We start from the raw sequence: 18,919 nt of genomic DNA, 5'->3' as shown, positions 1-18,919 counted from the left end.
TCGATCGCTGAGACGCACCGTCAAAAATAAGCAGAGGTTTTATAACAAGGCCATTAAAACGGGGAGAACCACTGACTGGGATAATTTCAAGGAGTGTAGGAGAAACACACACAAACTCATCAAGCAAGCAAGGCATTCATATATAAGGGATTTCTTGGGTACTGCTTTAGCAGAGGCACCAAAACGATTTTGGACCTATGTAAAACAACTGAACAAAGAAAGTCATGATATCGCTGACCAGGAAAGGGATGGAATGATGGTCACTGAGGACGTGGAAAAGGCCAATGTATCAAATCAACAGTTCAAGAGTGTTTTCACTATAAGGAGGGGAATGAGATGTTCCATCTTTTGGACACCAGTCCTTATTATCAGATTGGTCATCTGAGCATTACAAAGGACGGGATCATTAAGCTGTTGAGGGAACTTAATGTAAATAAATCACCTGGACCTGACGGCATTCCACCATCGTGGTTCCTTAAGATGGGGACAGAAGAGTTGGCCACCCCTCTTCAAGATCTGTTCCAGTCTTCAATCAACAGGCTGGATCCGTACCGAGGGGACGGAAGGAGGCTAACATAGCACCCATCTTCAAAACGGAAACAGAAACTGTCCTGCTAACCGGCCTGTCTCTTTGACTTTGGTCATATGCAAGGTAATGGAGCACATCATCCACAGTCATGTCGTGAAACACCTGGATGATGACTAAGATTCTTACGGACTGCCAACATGGTTTCCGGGCTAAAAGATCAACTGAAATTCAACTCATCTTGACAATCCGTGATATTAGTAAGGAATTAAACAACAACAACCTTGTTGATGTTGCATTGCTGGATTTCACTAAAGTGATTTAATGGAAATTCAACATTATGACCGCGAGGACATTTTTTTCTTTCAATTTAACGATTTTTTCAGTTCTTGAAGAAAGAGGGAAAAATTAAAAATATAAAACATAAGAAACTCAGGATGGACGGTGATGAGCCCAAAAATTAGAAGTAAATGCATTTTTATCTTAAAACACTATTGTTTTTGTTCTCTTATTTGTTTTTTGTTTTTTTTCATCTTTGACCAGCAGTGTTCCATAAAACAGTTACGGTGTTTTAAATATCAAATTTAGGCGAGAGGTCAGTTTTTATCAAAAATATTTCGTTCAGCTTAGGCAATATTCAGTTGCTAATAGTTAACATTTGTGACTAATAATCCTTCCATTTTCCAACAGATAGAAATTAGGACTGGTCTTCTCTCCACTGAGTATGGCACCGTGGCGTATACCTGATGCTCCATATGAGCATCATTGACAGTAAACTCGTATAACTAAGCTTGATGTGGGTTCAAACCCGTTACTTCTAACAGTGACGTCTTCATGAGAAGGCATGAAGGTCACAGATAAATATATTTTTCGCTGTATCTATTGTTTCTCCTGCGTTTTTTCTTTTGAATTAACTTTCTTAACAAGATAGTTGACTCACATGCTAGTGAAGTGCATGCTAATGCTACAGGAAGAAAATAAGTCTCGTGGAAGCTAATGGTAATTTACTCCACGGAATTCTTCTGAAGGACGAAGGGAATGCTTGAGACAAGTGTTCATCGTGAATTGTTAAAGTGATGCAGTACAAATTTGATCTCCAAACGTAGCCGTTCAGCAACAACGAAGGTGAATTTAATTTGTGATGATTTTTCTTTACATGGTTTCCAATGTGGAGATACACCGATCCTTCCAGTAGGACGTGGAATTCGTTTGGACGAATTTGAAAATTCTATTTTTTTTTCTTTTCGGGGGGTGAAAGTGGTTTTAAAATCCTGTATACATGTGTATGGAGAGAAAAAAATAAAAAAATCTAAAATTAACAGACACAAAGCATGGGCGTAAACTTCCGGGGGGTATATCCCCGCTTTTTTTGGGGGGGGGGGGGCTATTGAAGCACCCCCCACACGCACACACTTCTCTGTGATGAGCAAAAACATTCAAGCGGATTGTTAAGAATTTCTAGGATTTCCCAAAGACGAAAATGTTTACAGCATCACTAAAAAATCCATAGATATGCCATTCTGATATAAAATTCTGCATAAATTTGATACATATACAGATGTACATCATCATGAACATTCGCCCCTACGTGTATATAGTGTATATGGTGTAGCGTCCCTCCCACTATTCAAATTTCCATGGCCAGGCAAGTCGTCCCCACTCCCCTTGCATTTTCCAGCTCAGATTTACGCCAGTGCACCCAAGTGATTACTGTAAAGCAAATTACTTCGGACAAGAAGCAAAGAAATTAGTTATTAACGTGATCAATGTTAGGATCAGGCTGAACAGGACTGGAACGGGCGAGGTAGTAGATACATGTAAGTTGAGAGCGTGATCGGTTATACCATGGACCAATCTTTGTACGATTGGTCGAGCTTATTGCGCGATTTGTCAATAATTCCGCCATCAACCATCAGCTTTGTAAGGCCACATGGAAAAAATAGTTTAGCATCAGCGCCCGCCTAAAAAATCTTGCTGTATGTTTTTTCTTTAAAAGTTGTCTTATCCGATGTCCCTAGCTGTCGCCCATACTGAGTTTGAACAATGCCTACACAACTTCGTACGTGTACAACATGCAACCCGAGTACATGTACATACACAACGTCATATGCACTTCTGTCTGAAGTCTGAAGTGAACATGGCGCTTTCGTTCCGTTGCGCCAGTCCTGATCAGCATGTGGAGTATGCATGGTTATTTCTCCATGGGAGTACCAAAGTACACGTATCAAAAAAAATCTTCCCTCCTCAGTTTTTTTGGTAAATACAACTGATGCTAAACTATCTCCTTTTTCAAGTGGCCTAATTCATGGTTGTGACAGATTGTTTACTAAAGTTGATTATGCGTAAGTAGTGTCATAACTACGCCCCCCCCTTTGAAATCCGTGAATAGTTTCTGTTCAGTTTATATATTTGCAGCTGCAGCTTATTTTCTTGTGGCCCAATAATGTGAGCATCCCCAGGTGCCCCCAGACATTAAGCCCTTCGCGTTAGAATCGACTACAGCGATCAGACGATCGTGCAGATCGGCCAACAGCACGTAGCGAAGACTTGAACCAGGTCGGACTTACGTTGCTCTCCCCCGGTCAGCCAACTTTCAGCCTGTACGCACTACACAGTCGTCGTGCTCGGCGGCTGGCTCGGCAGCTCCCATAACCTTTAGCCATACAAGGCACCCTCATATATTTGATAGCGTTTAATATTGTACAACGTGTTTCATACGTAGTCCAACTCTCCGATAAGACAATCGGACCATAATTACCCACCAAAGTGGTCAGACCTGTAGACTCGTTCATTGTAATGCAGGTATGAACGGCGTAAAAACAAGTTCGGCACTGTGATTGGCTGCTACCACTTTTAGTAGATGAGTCCATTCGCTGTGTACAAATAAATATTGAAAGCTGCGTGGCACCGTGATCAGAATATCGACAAGAATATACAAAATGGTTGGCAATTTCGTCAAGTCGGGATTTCTGAACTGAAGTCATCCGGTTCGTAAGTGACTTCGTCACAAAGGCAGAGCGCCATGATTTGCAGGCTCCCACTGAACGATCGCTAAAGTTGAACGTTAACTTCTGGTTTCGTGGAAACAGCGATCAATGCATGTAAATCTGTGTAGTACATGTGCAGTGGGCGTGGTTTAAACTGAAGTGACGTCACACTTACGAGTGGACACAAGAGGGAGTGAAGCAAGTAACGGCGGCGCGCGGTCTCGATATCCTAAGAGGTCACAAAGATCCCGACTTGAGTCAAGTCTACGCATAACGTAATTCACGGAGCAAAGGCAGGAAATGAGCTCACTGCAACAACTTACTTTCCTGCAATAGCAAATTAAGAACCACTCAAATGGGTGACTTTCTCTACCACAATTTCAAAGCCACATACATGTACATTTACAAAGCCACATACATGTACAGTGCCAAAACTATCTCATTCCAGTAACTCATCAAAAATTCACAACAGGCCTGAACAGCTTGTGAAACACGGCTGCACAGTATTGCGAATATATGGACGAAATTAAATTCAGCTAATTAGTAGAGGTCAAGTATCACTGCAAAATGCTGTGTTTAAAATTTGGTTGTAAATCATATATTTATTTTCTATTTCAGCTTGCCATGACATTGTAAATTAAATTTTATTTTACTTATAACTTTATTGTCTTTGAAATATCTTGGAATGCACATGTAAAACTAGTTCAAAGGATCAATTTAGAATCTCTTTTTGTGCATGTTTATACTGTTCTTCAGTGTATGAAAACAGACTGAAACTCTTAACAAGCTAAGTGAATGGTAAAGTGCACTTTAAAAAAAAAATTCAAAAGTGACCAAGCTTTTCTAGATAAGTGAGGGCGCTGTAGTGCGATGTAAATCCAGGAAGACACTGTTCAGTTTGCATGTTTTCATGTGCAAATTTTGGACTCCAATTCACTCTGAAAACATTTCTGAGAAAAGGTTGCTCGCTGGATTATTGCCAGAAACAGAGTGCCGAAGAGTGACATCGTTTGAACTTGGAATGTAGGCCTACAGAGTAGTGCAAAGAAATGGAGTACATGTGTTTATTCATGCCCTGATTCTTGTGCTAATGCCTTTAACATACACGCACATGACCTGTTCACTTCAGTACTCTAAATGACAATAAATTGCTCTATGAAAACATTTTAGAAAAAAGGTTGTTCAATGGCTTAATATTGCCAGATATATATGAAAAATTTTCAAAGGAAATGGAAATCTTTGACAGCAAGGTACAAAAAATCAAGCAATTTTGTGTGCTCAGATCAATGCAACGTTGAGGTTCAGTGCCTCCGATTACACTACAGTTTGCTCAGAAATATGCAAATTCATATGAGCATAAAATAAAAAAGGCAGCACACAAAACTTGAAAATAAGGTTAACTAAACCCCATATGTGCATTACATGCATTTCTAGTACCAGTATATGGGTCCCTTTAACAGTAACATGGCAGTACCTGGTTTACGGCAAAGACACATTTCATTATCAAACCATTTGTCCAAAGTAAGAACAAGATGACCAATTTTGGGTACAACATTAACATCATCCTTATTTTCATAATCGTATGATTAAAAATACAAAACGTGTTGGCAGAGTAATATTGGCCACTTTATGTGTACATCTATAATAGGCCAACAGTTCAAGTCTGAATTGAAATTCTGAACCAGTGATTTATATGGTACTGTGATGATCATTTTGGTAAAGTCAGAGGTTAATACTATTTGTTTCAAATTTAAGTAAAGTTGATGAGGGATTGTCAGGGAAGTGTGAATGAAATGTTTTGGTAAAGAATATACTATGTGCCTTTAACTTTTCCATTTAATCTTACAATAGCAAAGATGACTGACCAAATTAGTCAAATCTTACTCGTCCAAAGAGAGTACTTTCATCAAGTTTTAAAACAAGTCAGTTGGAAGATCTTTCCTAGTTGGGTAGCTGGTTTGTGTTCCTGGTGACTGCACACTAATAGATGCAACATATGAAGCTTTTTGGCTCATCTCTTCAAGGCTCAAGTGAGGTTTCACAGCCAGGTAATATGCAAGGGCACCCACATAGCAATCTCCAGCACCCTAAGAGTAACAAAAATGATATTCATGTGCATGTCATTTTAAGCCCTTTACACAACAGACTCATCCATTAAGCCCCATCCCATTGTGTCCTGACCAATCACAGCCATTAATTACGCCCAACATACATGCACAATACCCTGCAATGCAAGACTTCAACATACATTGTTATACCACGGTCATAGGTAGTGGATTTTTATTGGTCGTGTATTGATCACGATATGCTACAAGTGCGCATGTATCATTGTTCTGCCTCGAGTTCTGCTCTCGGGCTGCTCATCCACAGTAATCTAGTCTAGCGCCCTCTACCATCGCTTTTCACTTTCCCGCTCCATGTCATTCACGTTACTTCACTCGTACATTTTACAACTTGCTACACCTGTTTATAAGCCCTTGTTCAAGCACGATCCGTAAGTTTACCATTTCTGTGTTTCCTTTATAATATATAGTTCCTCTGTAGTCTATTATAAGTCCAATTTAGGGTTTATTTCTGATATATAAAGCTCTCTCAGTGTCACACTCACCTCCTCCACTCACGTGCGTAGTATTTTGTATACAATTACAATACACACATTCTTGCCAGTGCCTGTTATGTTTTATCGTAAGTCCTGTTTGTGGAACTGTCTGTAATTATCTTGCCTTCTTTGACTTCACAAGTTGATCTTTTTAAATTGAAGCGTGTTATGGAGTATTGCCCTGTTCATGTAATTTGACATGTACACGCATTTTCACCAGTATGTTTAAGCGAAGATTTCCGGTACATTGTATCCAGTGTTCTTCATTTTCACTACTGTGCATGTTGCATTTTTATCTGTCTGTAAGCACAGGACTGTTAGCATTTTATGAGGTTTCATAGTTACATTCCTCACACATTGCATTTTTACCCATTAATTTGTACATGAACTCTTTCTACATGTACATGTATTTACATCTATTTGTGTCCTTTTACATTGACCTACATGTACATGTGTGTGTACATGTACTTTAGGTAGAATAGACTTTTTGCAGTCCTTAGACTTTCTGCATTTTCTACATTTCATTGTGTATTGTTATGGAACTTAGTGACTTATTCCTTGTTACTCAAAATATTTTGTATCTGTTTATTTACAGTTTTACATCGTTTTCCATTAAACGGCTCCAGTATAGGGGCCCACTTTGGAAGAGATGTTTAGGCCTCTGCACATTTGTGTGAACCAATCACATTGAGGGCAGAAGAATCATTTACACATCAAGTTCCCTGGCAGTGCTGCCGGGCTACCAACAATGATGGATTACAAATATAAGATCACTCCAAGCGCTCCCATAACACTCCGTAGTGTAACCTATGACTGGGGTATAATAAAACAGTTGTCTGCTGTGACGGGTTCCATGGTGTTTTGTATACCCTCGGGGCAAATGGCTACCTCGGCTTTACCTCGGGGTACAAAACACCATGGACATCTACACCGCAGGCAACAATTGTTCAATGTGACACTTGGGACAAGCATAAACTTATTGCCCTTGTACATGTATGTGTGCATCAGGCAATTGATGAGATCATTCCCTATGGATCTATGATCAAAAGTGATGATCACAAACAGTAAATCCTTACATTTACATTTTGGGCAACTATAGGTACCCTGTACTTTGATAAGCCACATTCACTCATTACACATTACAATATTTACACCTACTTGCCTTACCGTGGTATCTACAGCCTTCACAGCTCTTGCTGGAACATGTGCTGGCTCACTATCTGGCAGAGCTAGTAGTGATCCTTGACCTCCTAGAGTGATAATGACCTTTTTACAGCCTCTCTCAAGCAGTATTTTTGCGGCATCCTTGGCTTCTTCAACACTTGTAACTTGAAGACCAGTCAAAAGTTCTGCCTATACAAATATTAACAGAAATTTGCCAGCAGAATGTGCTTACCCTTGAATGCTTGCTAAAAGATCAAGAATCCCTCAAACTTCACCAAACATCATTTCTATTTCAATGTAATTCATACTGATTGGTGGATATATACATTCAAATTAACTTCAGTGATAATCATACTTGTCTGTTGTGTTGCATTCCCAAGCTATCACTCATGATTTTTCCTCTAGATTCACAATGGGAGTAGAGTGCCCACAACAGATCAAAGGACCAATGTTCAGAGACAAAAGACAAATACTCTGACTGCAATTAATAAAAACTGTGGAAGTTGGTCACCAACAAAATCATATCCACAGATGCTGAATTTGCTATGAGAAATAGTGTTCTGCAAAGTATAAACAAGGTGTTTCAAGACACTACTGTTTATCATACCTCTGTCTCATTTGGGCAAATAATGTCACAGAACTTGTAAAAGTCTGGGTGTAAATCTGCAATGGCTGGTGCAGGGTTCAGTACTGTTGTAACTTGAATTCAAAAGAAAATGTCAAATAATAAACTTTACTTGATCTTCTTATTCAAAAGTACAAATGTTTTCTAACCAAATGTATCAAGTTAACAGTCAATTATTACTCAGCAAATATAATTTTTACACCAAATTAATTACTATAATCACTACTGATCAAAATCATCCTTTAGATGGCTACAACTGAATTTAATGTGAGGACACAGAAACTGTGTTTGATTTGTGCTATAGAAAAAACACATGAACAGCATTCACTTCATTTGTAAATTTTTCAATGGATTAAAAGTCTAATATAATTGGGTTTGCCCTACTGTAACTGATTTTCCCAAACCTCGGATAGCGACAAGCCCTACATCAAAGAAAATGAATTTCCAGAAAGTGAAATGTGAAGGATGCTGCAATTGTTGTGTGTCCTGGAGAAGGCCATTCAGACTTTCTTCTTTAGCAAAATTCACATTGTGAAAATTTGCTTCATGTGCACTTTTGCCAGTAAAAAAATAAAACAGACACAAATACGAAGGAATAGATTACAAGAGTTTAGCCAACCTTGAAGTTAATTATTTGTAAAATAACACTCCTGCATTCTACACTCCTAGCATTTACATATAAGTAATTCTGGGATTACTTACTTCCTTTTTCCTGAGCTACTTTCATTGCTGCTAGAGTGGTCTCAGGATTAACCTCTAGTTGGCACAAAAGAACTTTAGTGGCTTTGATGGCGCTGAGAGCTTTCTCAGCATCATAGGGAGTCAGTAACAAATTGGCTCCACTTACAATGATGATGGAATTCTGACCTGAAAATTGAAAACATATAAAATCTCACCAGTACCACCAGTTACAGATCTCATGCTGCCCTGAGCTTCCACTGCATCTGTTTGTGAAGACAAGGAAGCAGGTCTGTATGGAGGCACATGGATGCAACACACTCCCATCTGAGTTTCTGTCAATGTACCCCTTGTCAGAGCACCTCTAAGGAAAACATGTTTTCTCTGACTTTATCTGTTCAAATAAATATGGAGGCATCCAAATCGAATGCAATGTCATTTGTCTTCAGAGCTCAACTATAACAACCTTAAAAGGCTTTTTTTCATTTCATGCCAAGAATCGAACTCTGAATGTAGATATTCGTCATTCAGAGAAAACAGAAAAAACGAGGGGAACCCTCACCCTGCATTCATAGTGGATAAACCTTTTACTTGTGCTGCCAAACAATGGCTACATGCATTATTGGGCATGCACAAGGTTTGGAGGATTGAGGAGGATTCCTAGGAAAAGGGGCCTTGGAGGTTAGGGTTAAGGGTACCCAAGTACCCGGTTCCAAAATACCCGTAAACACATCCTTAACCGGAATACAATCTACAAACATTAATGCTCTTGGTAGTTTATCAATTTGACAATACCAATCAAACAACCTTTTGAAAGGTAAAATAGCCAAAACAGAGAAAACTATCACCCTGCAACATAAACATGCAAGTGAGGGGAGCATTCAATGCCCGAAGTAGAAATGCGAGGTTTTCTAAAAAAGGTCTGATGAGCACCCACACATCACATTACATTAGTTCATTGATGTCTAAAGCCTACTATTAAAATACCTTCATCGTCAACAGCAATTGGAGCAGCCCCTGTAGCAGCTTCTTGGGTGATTGCAATAAAGTCTAAGAATGTTGAAGACACAATAAGACATTGATACTGTGTGTATCAGATGAGCTTAAAACCAAAAAGGGTCAAAGAAGGGCACGTATGATAGTTTTGGGGACAGGCAAAACATAATAATCTGTCAAGTCCATCAATGTTGTCAACTGCAATTTACAAACCTGTAAGTCTAAAGGATGTTCCCCCAAATTGTCTCAGGCAGTACAGGTACTCTTCAACATACATGTAGCTATGTTTGAACATTTACAGAAAAACACATGAGTTACAAGACTAGGGATTGCATCTTTGCCAATCTGAATTCCTCACCTGTTAAAACACTGCAATTCCGAAAATTCTTGATGGTCTCATGTCCAAATGTGTCATCCCCAACCTACGTGTACCGGTAAGAAGTATACAAATGGTACAAAAATCAAACTTCTAATTTCACCAGCTGAACACACATTTTGGGTGTTATCTGTCAAATACTAGCCCCGTCACAGTAAGAATTATACTCTTCAACTGGAAAATACCAAGTGCTGGAGGAGGTATCTAAAACGTTGAGCCAAATATGGACTGGGTCAGTGGATTGAATTTTTGAACTTTAACATCTGTGCACGGGAGAGCCTTTTCCTATGAATATACACTGTACATGTACATGTAGACTCATTGGTTGATCAGCATCAGCAAGGAATTGGCAAACAAATACTGGTTTCCATGATAGATTTCCTGGGTTCTGTAACATAGGATGATGAACTGAAGGCTAATCACTAAAAAGCAGGCACATTCATTGTGACCGCTATACTTGGTACAAAATCAGATTTATATCTGGTTTCATATGCCAAATTTTTCATTTTCGGAATTTTGGCTTTTTTTGGAATGCCTTTCAGCTTCAGAAATATCAGGTTCCACAATACAATTTACAAAGACAAGTTTCCAGTCTTCTTTGGACTCAAGATATAGAAGGTTAAAGAAAAAAGGACAATGAATGGATTCTGTGGGTTGAACGACTGATGTACAGATGTCAAAACTTGTACCAACATACCAGTACATTACCTTTGCAACCATGGCAGTTTTGGCTCCCATTTTTGCTGCCATGACACACTGATTTGCTCCTTTGCCTCCAAACCCAATAGTAAATTTGGATCCATGAATGGTTTCTCCTGGCTTAGGTAAACGGCAGACATAACTGCAGTACAACGATCCATGAAAAAGAAAAGCTTTAGTTTCACTACAAGCTCAACCTTTGCTACCAAATGTTTCACAGAGCTTTCATTAACTTTTTAGACAAAGGAGTATTATACTCACTTCTTTTGTAAAAAGGAGTATTTGCAACTTCTGAGGTAAGAAATCTGGAAGTATTTCACTTCCTGGAGTGAAAGCAAGGAGTATTTTTATGTCTTTTAATGAATGATTATGAAATCGAACTCAGTACATGAGATTTGGTTTACATTGTCATCTTAAACATAAAACAAGTTATGTAATGCTTGTGTCCCTATCTGCAGGCCCAGATTGAGGTTAAAATTGCAAGGCACAGACTTTGTTGCGGACATCTGACTTTCACTTTTATTTCTCATGCATATAAACTGTAAGCTGCTGCTGCATAGAATTAACAGAACTAAAGTATGCAGGTACATGTATGTGTCTGCTTACACCAGTACTATTGGCCTTCAACATGGATAATACATAATGCATACATTTTATTTTTCAACTTTGCCACCATACTACCATACACTTACATGTACATTATATCTTGTAGGCTTTGCATTTTAAGTATGGATGATGGTGATCACTGATGCTTAAAGTGTGTATTTGAACAACATGTATTGTTATAAATGGTACCAATAATAACAAATCAAATGGAAATTAAAATCTGAACTGAAATGGGAAGCAATGGTATTACATCATATTTTTCAGCAATCCCTCTTTAACATACAGTTTCTAATTCTTCTTTATTTAGTTTGCTGGTGTACAACTTAATGACTGCAACTTTATATGAGTTTCCTTGACCAGTTCCCTAGTAAAAGACTACAAAACTAAAGTACAAGTCTACTTCATGACTGAAACTTATTACAGTTTCCTAGACCAGCTCTCTGAGGAACTTGAAGGGCCACTAACTCCTGCAGCAATTCTTCTGGCATAAATCTCTTGGAGGTTGAACCAGTCTGACATTGAGCATGGGGCTTAAAAAGCTACTTGAGACGCCTGCTCTTTTCTGCCTTCCAGTTTTGGATGACTCTGTGCAAAGGGAATGTTGGTTGTGAGGTTATACGGTCCTGATCCACTGTGCATGCTAAGTTTCATTAGCATCTCTAGGAACTCAGCTGAGAGGCTGCTATGTACACGTAGCTTTGATTTTAGTCTATTTTGGCCGCTAAAGCCTCGTTCACAGTCAACAGAAGTGAGAGGAATGGTCAAAACAATTTTGCCAAGAATGCAAAATTGCACGAGGTCTTGTATGTTTCAAGAGTATCTGTTGAACTGCCCAGAACTCGGAATACTATGGGCACCTTTCATCATTCCTTTTGCCTTTGAAAAGTCTTGCTTAAGTACATCAGGGTCCAATAAACAGCTAAACTTGTTGCCAACAAGTTCCAAGCTGTCCTTCACATTCTGAACTTAGGCAAGCCTGCACTTTGGGCAGCAAGTCAATATACATGTTTAGCAGTTCTCGACCTTGCATGAACCTACACAAGTCCCCTACCACATCTAATATGTTACATAAGAATGCCAATGTAGCACAAAATTTGTACATTTTCATGAATTTGTGCAGACCATTTTGGTTACGGACAACATCATCACTGAGGGTGACCATGATAGACTTGTAACGTGTGAATTACATTCACTGCATTAACCATCGAAAGCCATGTTACATTTATTGACTCCTTCAATTTGAGGTTCAACTCACCAAGCACCTTTTGGATTGCCTCTAGTTTTGAATGTCGCACAGCTGATGAAGCAAAGTGATAATACAGAGTATTTATGTCACTCCTGAATACTTTGAGGAAGTCAAACTTCTTAGCAGCATCAGAACAAGCAAAAGCAAGCCTATGGGCCAGGCGGTGCACATGTACAAGGGCAGGTGCAAGGCCATGAAGTTTCACTCCAACACCATTGTGAATACCTGTCATGACACTTGCACCATCACTACCTAAGCCCAGAAGTTGCTTTAGGTTCAGGCTATTAAAGACTTTGAATCTTTTGCTTGACTTCAGACACAATAGTCTCTGCTGTTCCATCTGCAATCCTAACATTGCATAGCATACTGGTTTCCATTTTGCCATTTCTGATTTCTCACATATCTTACGTACAGAACAAGTCTCTTATGGACCGCAATGTCTGTACTCTCATCTGCTATAATGCCATACACCTCACATTGTTGGGCTGTGCTACATGCAAGCTGTAACAATGTTGCAATCGGTACCGATTTGATGTAATCGAATCCGAAGTGCACACCACGCAGGTGCCATTTACATGAACAACTGCATTCCGTTCAACTGCAGCACACTGTACTGCACAATTGTATTGTACATGTAGACGCGTGCTATAGTGAGACATCGTGCAGGTTGCTGTGCTTTTCCACCGAGCGACATCGAACGAGCGCTTGGTTGAGCGAGTGGAAGGCTTGCCATCAAGCAGTGAGGACGAAGTACCGGCATGATTGAGTGGCATGATACGGCTAAACAGTTGCCTTTACAACGTATTTGACATCCTACAGTAAAAAACGTAGCATTTTTAAAGTATTGAAGGTCAAAATGAATGCCTTTTTTTTACATTTTTTACGTGAAGTTATTTTCGTATTCTCCATTTTCATTGCGTAAAATATGCCAATACATGTGTACGCACGCTAACTGAAGCCCTGGTTACATACGTACGTGTACATCGTATAAACCTCGTGTGCATTTTATTAACACTACACAAAACATGCTGTACATAAATGGCAAGTCACTTGTGAACTTTTCAAAGTGTGAACGGGGCAAAGAACTGCATTTTTACAACCGAAACAGTAGGAGCCCTGCAATGCAAAGCATTCAGTTCCAACTCCTTTCATTTAGTGCATACACATTCATAATAGTAGCATTTTGACAAATACATATACCTGTCAGCTGCCCATTCTGGCACGTGTAGAAGGTACCACGCCAGCAAAGGGCCATCCTTTCAGTTTGGCCTTGTTGTACTCGGCGGAGAAGTCCCTGGGGAGACCTTTGCTATTTCTCTTTATTGCGCCAGTCAGGTACCTCTTCTTGGCCAGAAGGGAGCATGCAAGATTTACGGGAGTGTACAGTTTGTCCGTAAAGATGGGATGATATAAGCCAAGATGTTATTTGGCGAAGGACAGGCCAATATCTGACATCTTAACACGCTGCTCGACCAGAGGGTGTATGGTGAAGTTGAGGATGTAGCCTGTGGCTGCCTCAGCGATGGCGTAGATCTTGAATCCAGCTCTAATGGGCTTCAGAGGCATAAAAAATTTCCTCACAACGACCTTAAAGCCTCTGTACTTAACCATGGCCTCATCAATTGTGAGCTCTTTTCGCGGTTGGTACCTCCAGTGGCAACACTCCATCATCTTGTCTCACAAGGGCTGGACAGGGGACAGGGGATGGCCCTGGATTTTCTGATAGCGGTGGGCCTTGTCTCGGATCAATTGAGGGTCCTTGGCAGGGTTGTTGCTGCACAAGTACTGGCTAAGCACATCAAACCTGCTCCGCTTCATGGTGGTTGAAATGAGATGGTTTCCCAGACCTGTGTGGGATGGCCAGTAATCCTTGTAACTACTGACTTTCACAAAGCCCATCTGCAGATGCAATCTAAACCATGCCTTTACTTCCTGCAGAGTTGTTGGGACTTTTTTTTAGCAGATTTCAAGCATAGATTGGTCCACCTGACAATAGAAAGAAACAGGGACAGAGGAAAGAACTTGCAGAACTACTCTAAAGGGGACCTCTTCTTCCTGAAGCTTGGCCCACTTGGCTTTTTGCCCTTGAAGCTCCTCACTCTGATGTCTTCAAGGCTCCTTGTCCATCCCTATTCATCGGGAGAATGTCAGGCTGATACACCGAGGGTGGATCAGGGTCATCATCTGAGTCAGGAGGCAGCTCTTTGGACTTTTTCTTCTTCCTACCACCAAATTTCCTCTTTGATGCTGAGGCATGGGTGGCAGATGGGCCTGGCAGAGCATTTTCATCCATCTCTTCTCTGATATCCATCTCTTCCCCTGTCTCCTCTAACTCTTCCTCCACTCTATTCTCCTCCTCTGACTCCCCCAGGTCTGCCTCGTCTCCTCTCTCCTGCACCCACTCATCCAGATCCTCCTCTTCACTGTCCTGCCCAGTCACCTCCAGTTCCTCTTCTGCCACAAGCCTTGTTTTTCCCTTGTTTGTCAACTGCCCTGTCTTTGCTGTCTCCTCCTTTCCTGACTCTGCTGTGCTTTTTCCCTCCATTACAGCTGCCAGGCATGCTGGGGCCATCTTTCTCGCTTCAGCCACAGCAATGTCCAAGAAGGCCTCTTCGTCACTTTCTGCTGTGTCAGCTGCAACCTGGTAAACTTTGCCCATGCTGATTCCAGCCTCCTTTGTGCTGCTTTGTATGAAAGCTCATAGGTCTTCCAGCTCAGCTTGATACAGCCTCTCCTTACTGGCATTATCACTGCACTTGGAAAGTTGGGTCTTTCCTTTCTTTCCTTGTTTTTCCTTCCTCGTCCCCTTTCCTTTAGCCTGGCTTGTCTCTCCTCTCGTCTCCACCACTTTCTCCTTACTCTTTGATGACTGTCTCTCATTTTTTTTTCAACTGGCCGGGTCTTTTTCCTTTTACCCATGATCTTTTCTACAAAGACATCATGCTCCTCGCTTGTTTGGCTCTGCTGCAGATTTCTTGCTTCTCTAGAGCTCATTCTAACTTTGGGATAGTCAGTAAGTGACTGGGGACGGAACTTCAAAACACACCCCTTTTACTTGTACAGCAAACCTGGTCAAAGTAATGCTAATTATTATCTAACATTACATCACAATTACCATTTGAAGATGAACAAATTCAACTATTACATCATTTTTGTCAAAAAAGAATGAAATTGCAGTATTTCATCCCCCAAATTTAAAAACTCCCTGTTCACAAATGGAAGGATCTGTCCTGGGATAAAGTAAGGTCACCAAGTACACTGTACATTGTATATGACCATGTACATTGTATGGCCCCATGGGTAAAAGGTACAAACAAATCCTCAGTATCCAATTCTGACCCCCCCTAGTACAGGCACACACATACCAGCAGCACTATTCATCAAACAACCAGCTAAAACACTCACCCAAATACCCACTCAGTCAAAACCTAACACTGTTACTGCAGCTGAACAGTACTCATCCCATCATAATCCAACACTTTGTGTACATATAGTAAACTTTATATGAACACAAAACCCAGCCCATCAAATTTTGACAAACTCTGGTGTTGTAAATTGATGGGATGGGGAACGTTAGGGCTAATGTGGCACACTTGAACAAATCTCAGAAACTCCCACACAAACATTTTCAAAATTCTTTAAAGTTGATAAATTCTTGAACAGCATTATTCTCTCTGCTCAGCTACCCATCCACAAGCGTGTCAGAAAATTATTTTGATATTTTTGAGCACATTCTAAAAGTGTTCTTTTTGCACGTCAGAAAAAATTCTGAAAATTAAATTTCGTCAGAAGTTTTTAGCAGATAAACAACATTGAATTTATGAATAAGAATAATAGGAGTTTGATTAAGTTTCACTGATTGTGAAATTTGAGGTAAAAATATTGCTCTGGTAAAGACATGAGAGGCAAAAAGTGAAAGAGCGCCAGGGGACCTGCCACGTTAGGGTACATTAACTATATACATGTAGGATGCAGTTAATTGATCTGCATGATTAAATACATGTAGGTTGACTGAACTGCATTGTTAGTTGATCCTGTCAGAAATCTCAGACCTTCCTTTCCTCAGATTCTAATCAACAACAGTTGATTAGAAAGAAATGGATTGGCTGATGGCAGAAACATCAACAGATCATGGTGCAAGATCAATTGGCCATTGTGCAGATCAACTGAACCAATACATTTATGTCATTTTGTTGTGCTCATTTTAATATAAAACCTGCATAAACCCATCATCTGATTGGTGAACTGATCATGTGATGTAAATTATTTTTTCAAAACACACATGGCTGCCAAGGGTGACTGAACCAAATATTACACGTGCGTACTCCAAGGCACACTGAATTTCTTCTATTCTTGTGGTCGGACATCCGTGAACTCTGTTGTATTTTTGCAAAGCATGCAACAGCGTAACAGGGCTTTTGCTCCTTTGAAGGTGCCATTTGGCAGAAAATTACTCAAGTCAAAGTGACATCATGCCAACCGCAAAAATGCATTTTTCTGTACTGTTGGTACTGTAATGCCTCTAAAAATACAAAGACACAAAAACTAGATTGTAAGTTACAAATCAAATGATGAGCACTTATTCAGGCAAAGCATAAAACAAATCATGAATATTTTACATTTGTCATGTTTGTGCAATACAGATGGCAATCTAAGTTTTAGGACAAGGCCTGCTTAAACAACACACCTCATTTAACTGCCAAAAATGGCAAGTATTTTAAACTTTCTACAAACCACTCCACAAACATGACAGACAAAATGTTTTAAACAGTGCCGTGTAAAAATTATCTAGGACTACTGACTGATGTACAAGCTTCCAGAAGTTTTAAAAACAGAGAGTACAAACAATTCAAGTGGCAGTAGATGATTTCCTACCTCCATGATTAAAAATAGGTTGACTCTGGAATAATCAGATAACATGGATAATGTCACTCAATGACAGACAGAATTAATGTTCAACTTCCACCTATACATGTACTACTTTGTACTAGTGACTACCTTGCCTTTAATGACATTGAACATTCTTTCACCTTATAAAATGATTCTTATACATTGAAATTAGTTCCACTGCACCCTCAACATTTATCATATGCAGCAAGGTATGATACGGAGAGAACCCCCCCCCCCATGCTTTGTGTTGGTCATTGTCTCGCAGGAATCTGGGGAATTCCTTTCAGACATCTTGGGGGATGTGTTCAGTAACAATAGTCTGGAATGTGTATAGGGATTGGACATGTTGGGGGGGGGGTACCCCTCGGTCTCATTTCTTGCTGGGTATAACATTTATTGTCAACGGTCCTTGCGCTGGCAAACTACTCAAGCTGTATGCGAGTACAGTGTTAGCAGGCCTATGAGAACGTCAGACATGATGTACATGTACAGTACACGTAGTTTGTGCCTCCACGCACGTGTACAGGAGGCGGCGATCATGCCGATGGTGATAAGGACGAACCTTACTCAGAATTATGAGTCTTGGCCTACTCTCACTCCATGCAGGCGATAATGTGGTCCAAGCCACATAAACATGTACAGTCATATATGCGTGTGTGGGTTCTATTCTAATACAAACCTGATTAAGTCTGTATTACACGACCCCACAACAACAACGTCTAGTGCTGTTTCCTCCTCCTCCAGAGCTGCCATTGCATAGTGCGCGTGCGGAGTCTAAGGACACTTGCGTAATACACTTACGGATCGCGCGCACACGTACAGCTACAGGTGGATCAGCTGATGTATAGCGCCCCCAGCTACACTGTGCTGTAGTTGATTATTAACACGTGGACTCGGAACTCTGCGTTCCAAGTTCGTCCCCAGGCCTTATCTCTACAAAACGCGACGGTCGTCAACGATTGATTTGACTGTTCTGTGACATTGTCCCGTTGCAAGTATGGGATAAATTTAGCAACCCGGATATGGATAATTATCATCGTCACCACTGTCATCTGTATTCTTCAAATTCAAATTTCCTAAATACACTGGCCAACTGTGAACTGGCGTAAAAAGAGTCAGACACTCATCAGATTTTGGTATCAGACAGTATAACATTAATTTGACTTGATTACGCTGTTGAACCTACAATGCCGCAGTTTCGATCTTACGTTCACTGAAGTATTGCACGGCGAAACAGAACTGCAATTAAAATGCCTGACGATAGTGTAAAAGTTGCAGTGAGGGTGCGGCCATTTAACCAGGTATGTAAATCAGTAGTAGGGGTAGATACCCCTACCACTAGACTGAGCTGCGTGTACAGCTGTGGCCAGTGGGGTACAGTCAGTCAGTCGTACCATACGGACGAGTTCAACTAACGGTTACGCCAAATCTGGCAGGCATGGTACTGCATTTTGTAGAGTTGCTCACTTGTGGCATCATGCTTAACAAAATTAGGGAAGAATTTTATCATGACATGATATCCCCCTC

At 40.3% G+C, this 18,919-nt stretch overlaps 2 protein-coding genes and 1 long non-coding RNA gene across 3 annotated transcripts in view; 2 read left to right on the top strand and 1 right to left on the bottom strand.

Moving 5' to 3' along the window:
* Positions 1 to 4,088: 4,088 nt before the first annotated feature.
* Positions 4,089 to 18,231, bottom strand: rbks (ribokinase). Its single transcript, XM_022232892.2, has 8 exons — positions 18,072 to 18,231; positions 10,660 to 10,792; positions 9,934 to 9,997; positions 9,567 to 9,629; positions 8,604 to 8,768; positions 7,884 to 7,975; positions 7,280 to 7,465; positions 4,089 to 5,600 (listed from the first exon to the last, which is right to left on the bottom strand). Exons 1-8 carry the CDS (start codon positions 18,143 to 18,145, stop codon positions 5,427 to 5,429), a joined length of 951 nt encoding a protein of 316 aa, XP_022088584.1. The 5' UTR covers positions 18,146 to 18,231; the 3' UTR covers positions 4,089 to 5,426.
* Positions 5,797 to 6,762, top strand: LOC147800506 (uncharacterized). The gene is made up of 2 exons (XR_015426540.1): positions 5,797 to 6,007; positions 6,708 to 6,762. It is a non-coding gene; the product is annotated as an uncharacterized LOC147800506 (long non-coding RNA).
* Positions 18,232 to 18,332: 101 nt separating the features above from the next.
* Positions 18,333 to 18,919, top strand: part of LOC110978143 (kinesin-like protein KIF28) — a 79,107-nt gene continuing 78,520 nt past the window's right edge. The window contains exon 1 of the mRNA XM_022232891.2: positions 18,333 to 18,693. Within this exon, the coding sequence (XP_022088583.1) occupies positions 18,643 to 18,693 (51 nt within the window). The 5' untranslated portion in view covers positions 18,333 to 18,642. The remainder of the gene's footprint in view (positions 18,694 to 18,919) is intronic.

Source organism: Acanthaster planci, linkage group LG01, assembly GCF_054643075.1.
Source record: "Acanthaster planci isolate LZ-2023a linkage group LG01, COTS_SCS, whole genome shotgun sequence".
In the NCBI taxonomy this organism is placed as follows: domain Eukaryota; kingdom Metazoa; phylum Echinodermata; class Asteroidea; order Valvatida; family Acanthasteridae; genus Acanthaster; species Acanthaster planci.
This window is presented reverse-complemented; position numbering and strand designations above follow the sequence as displayed.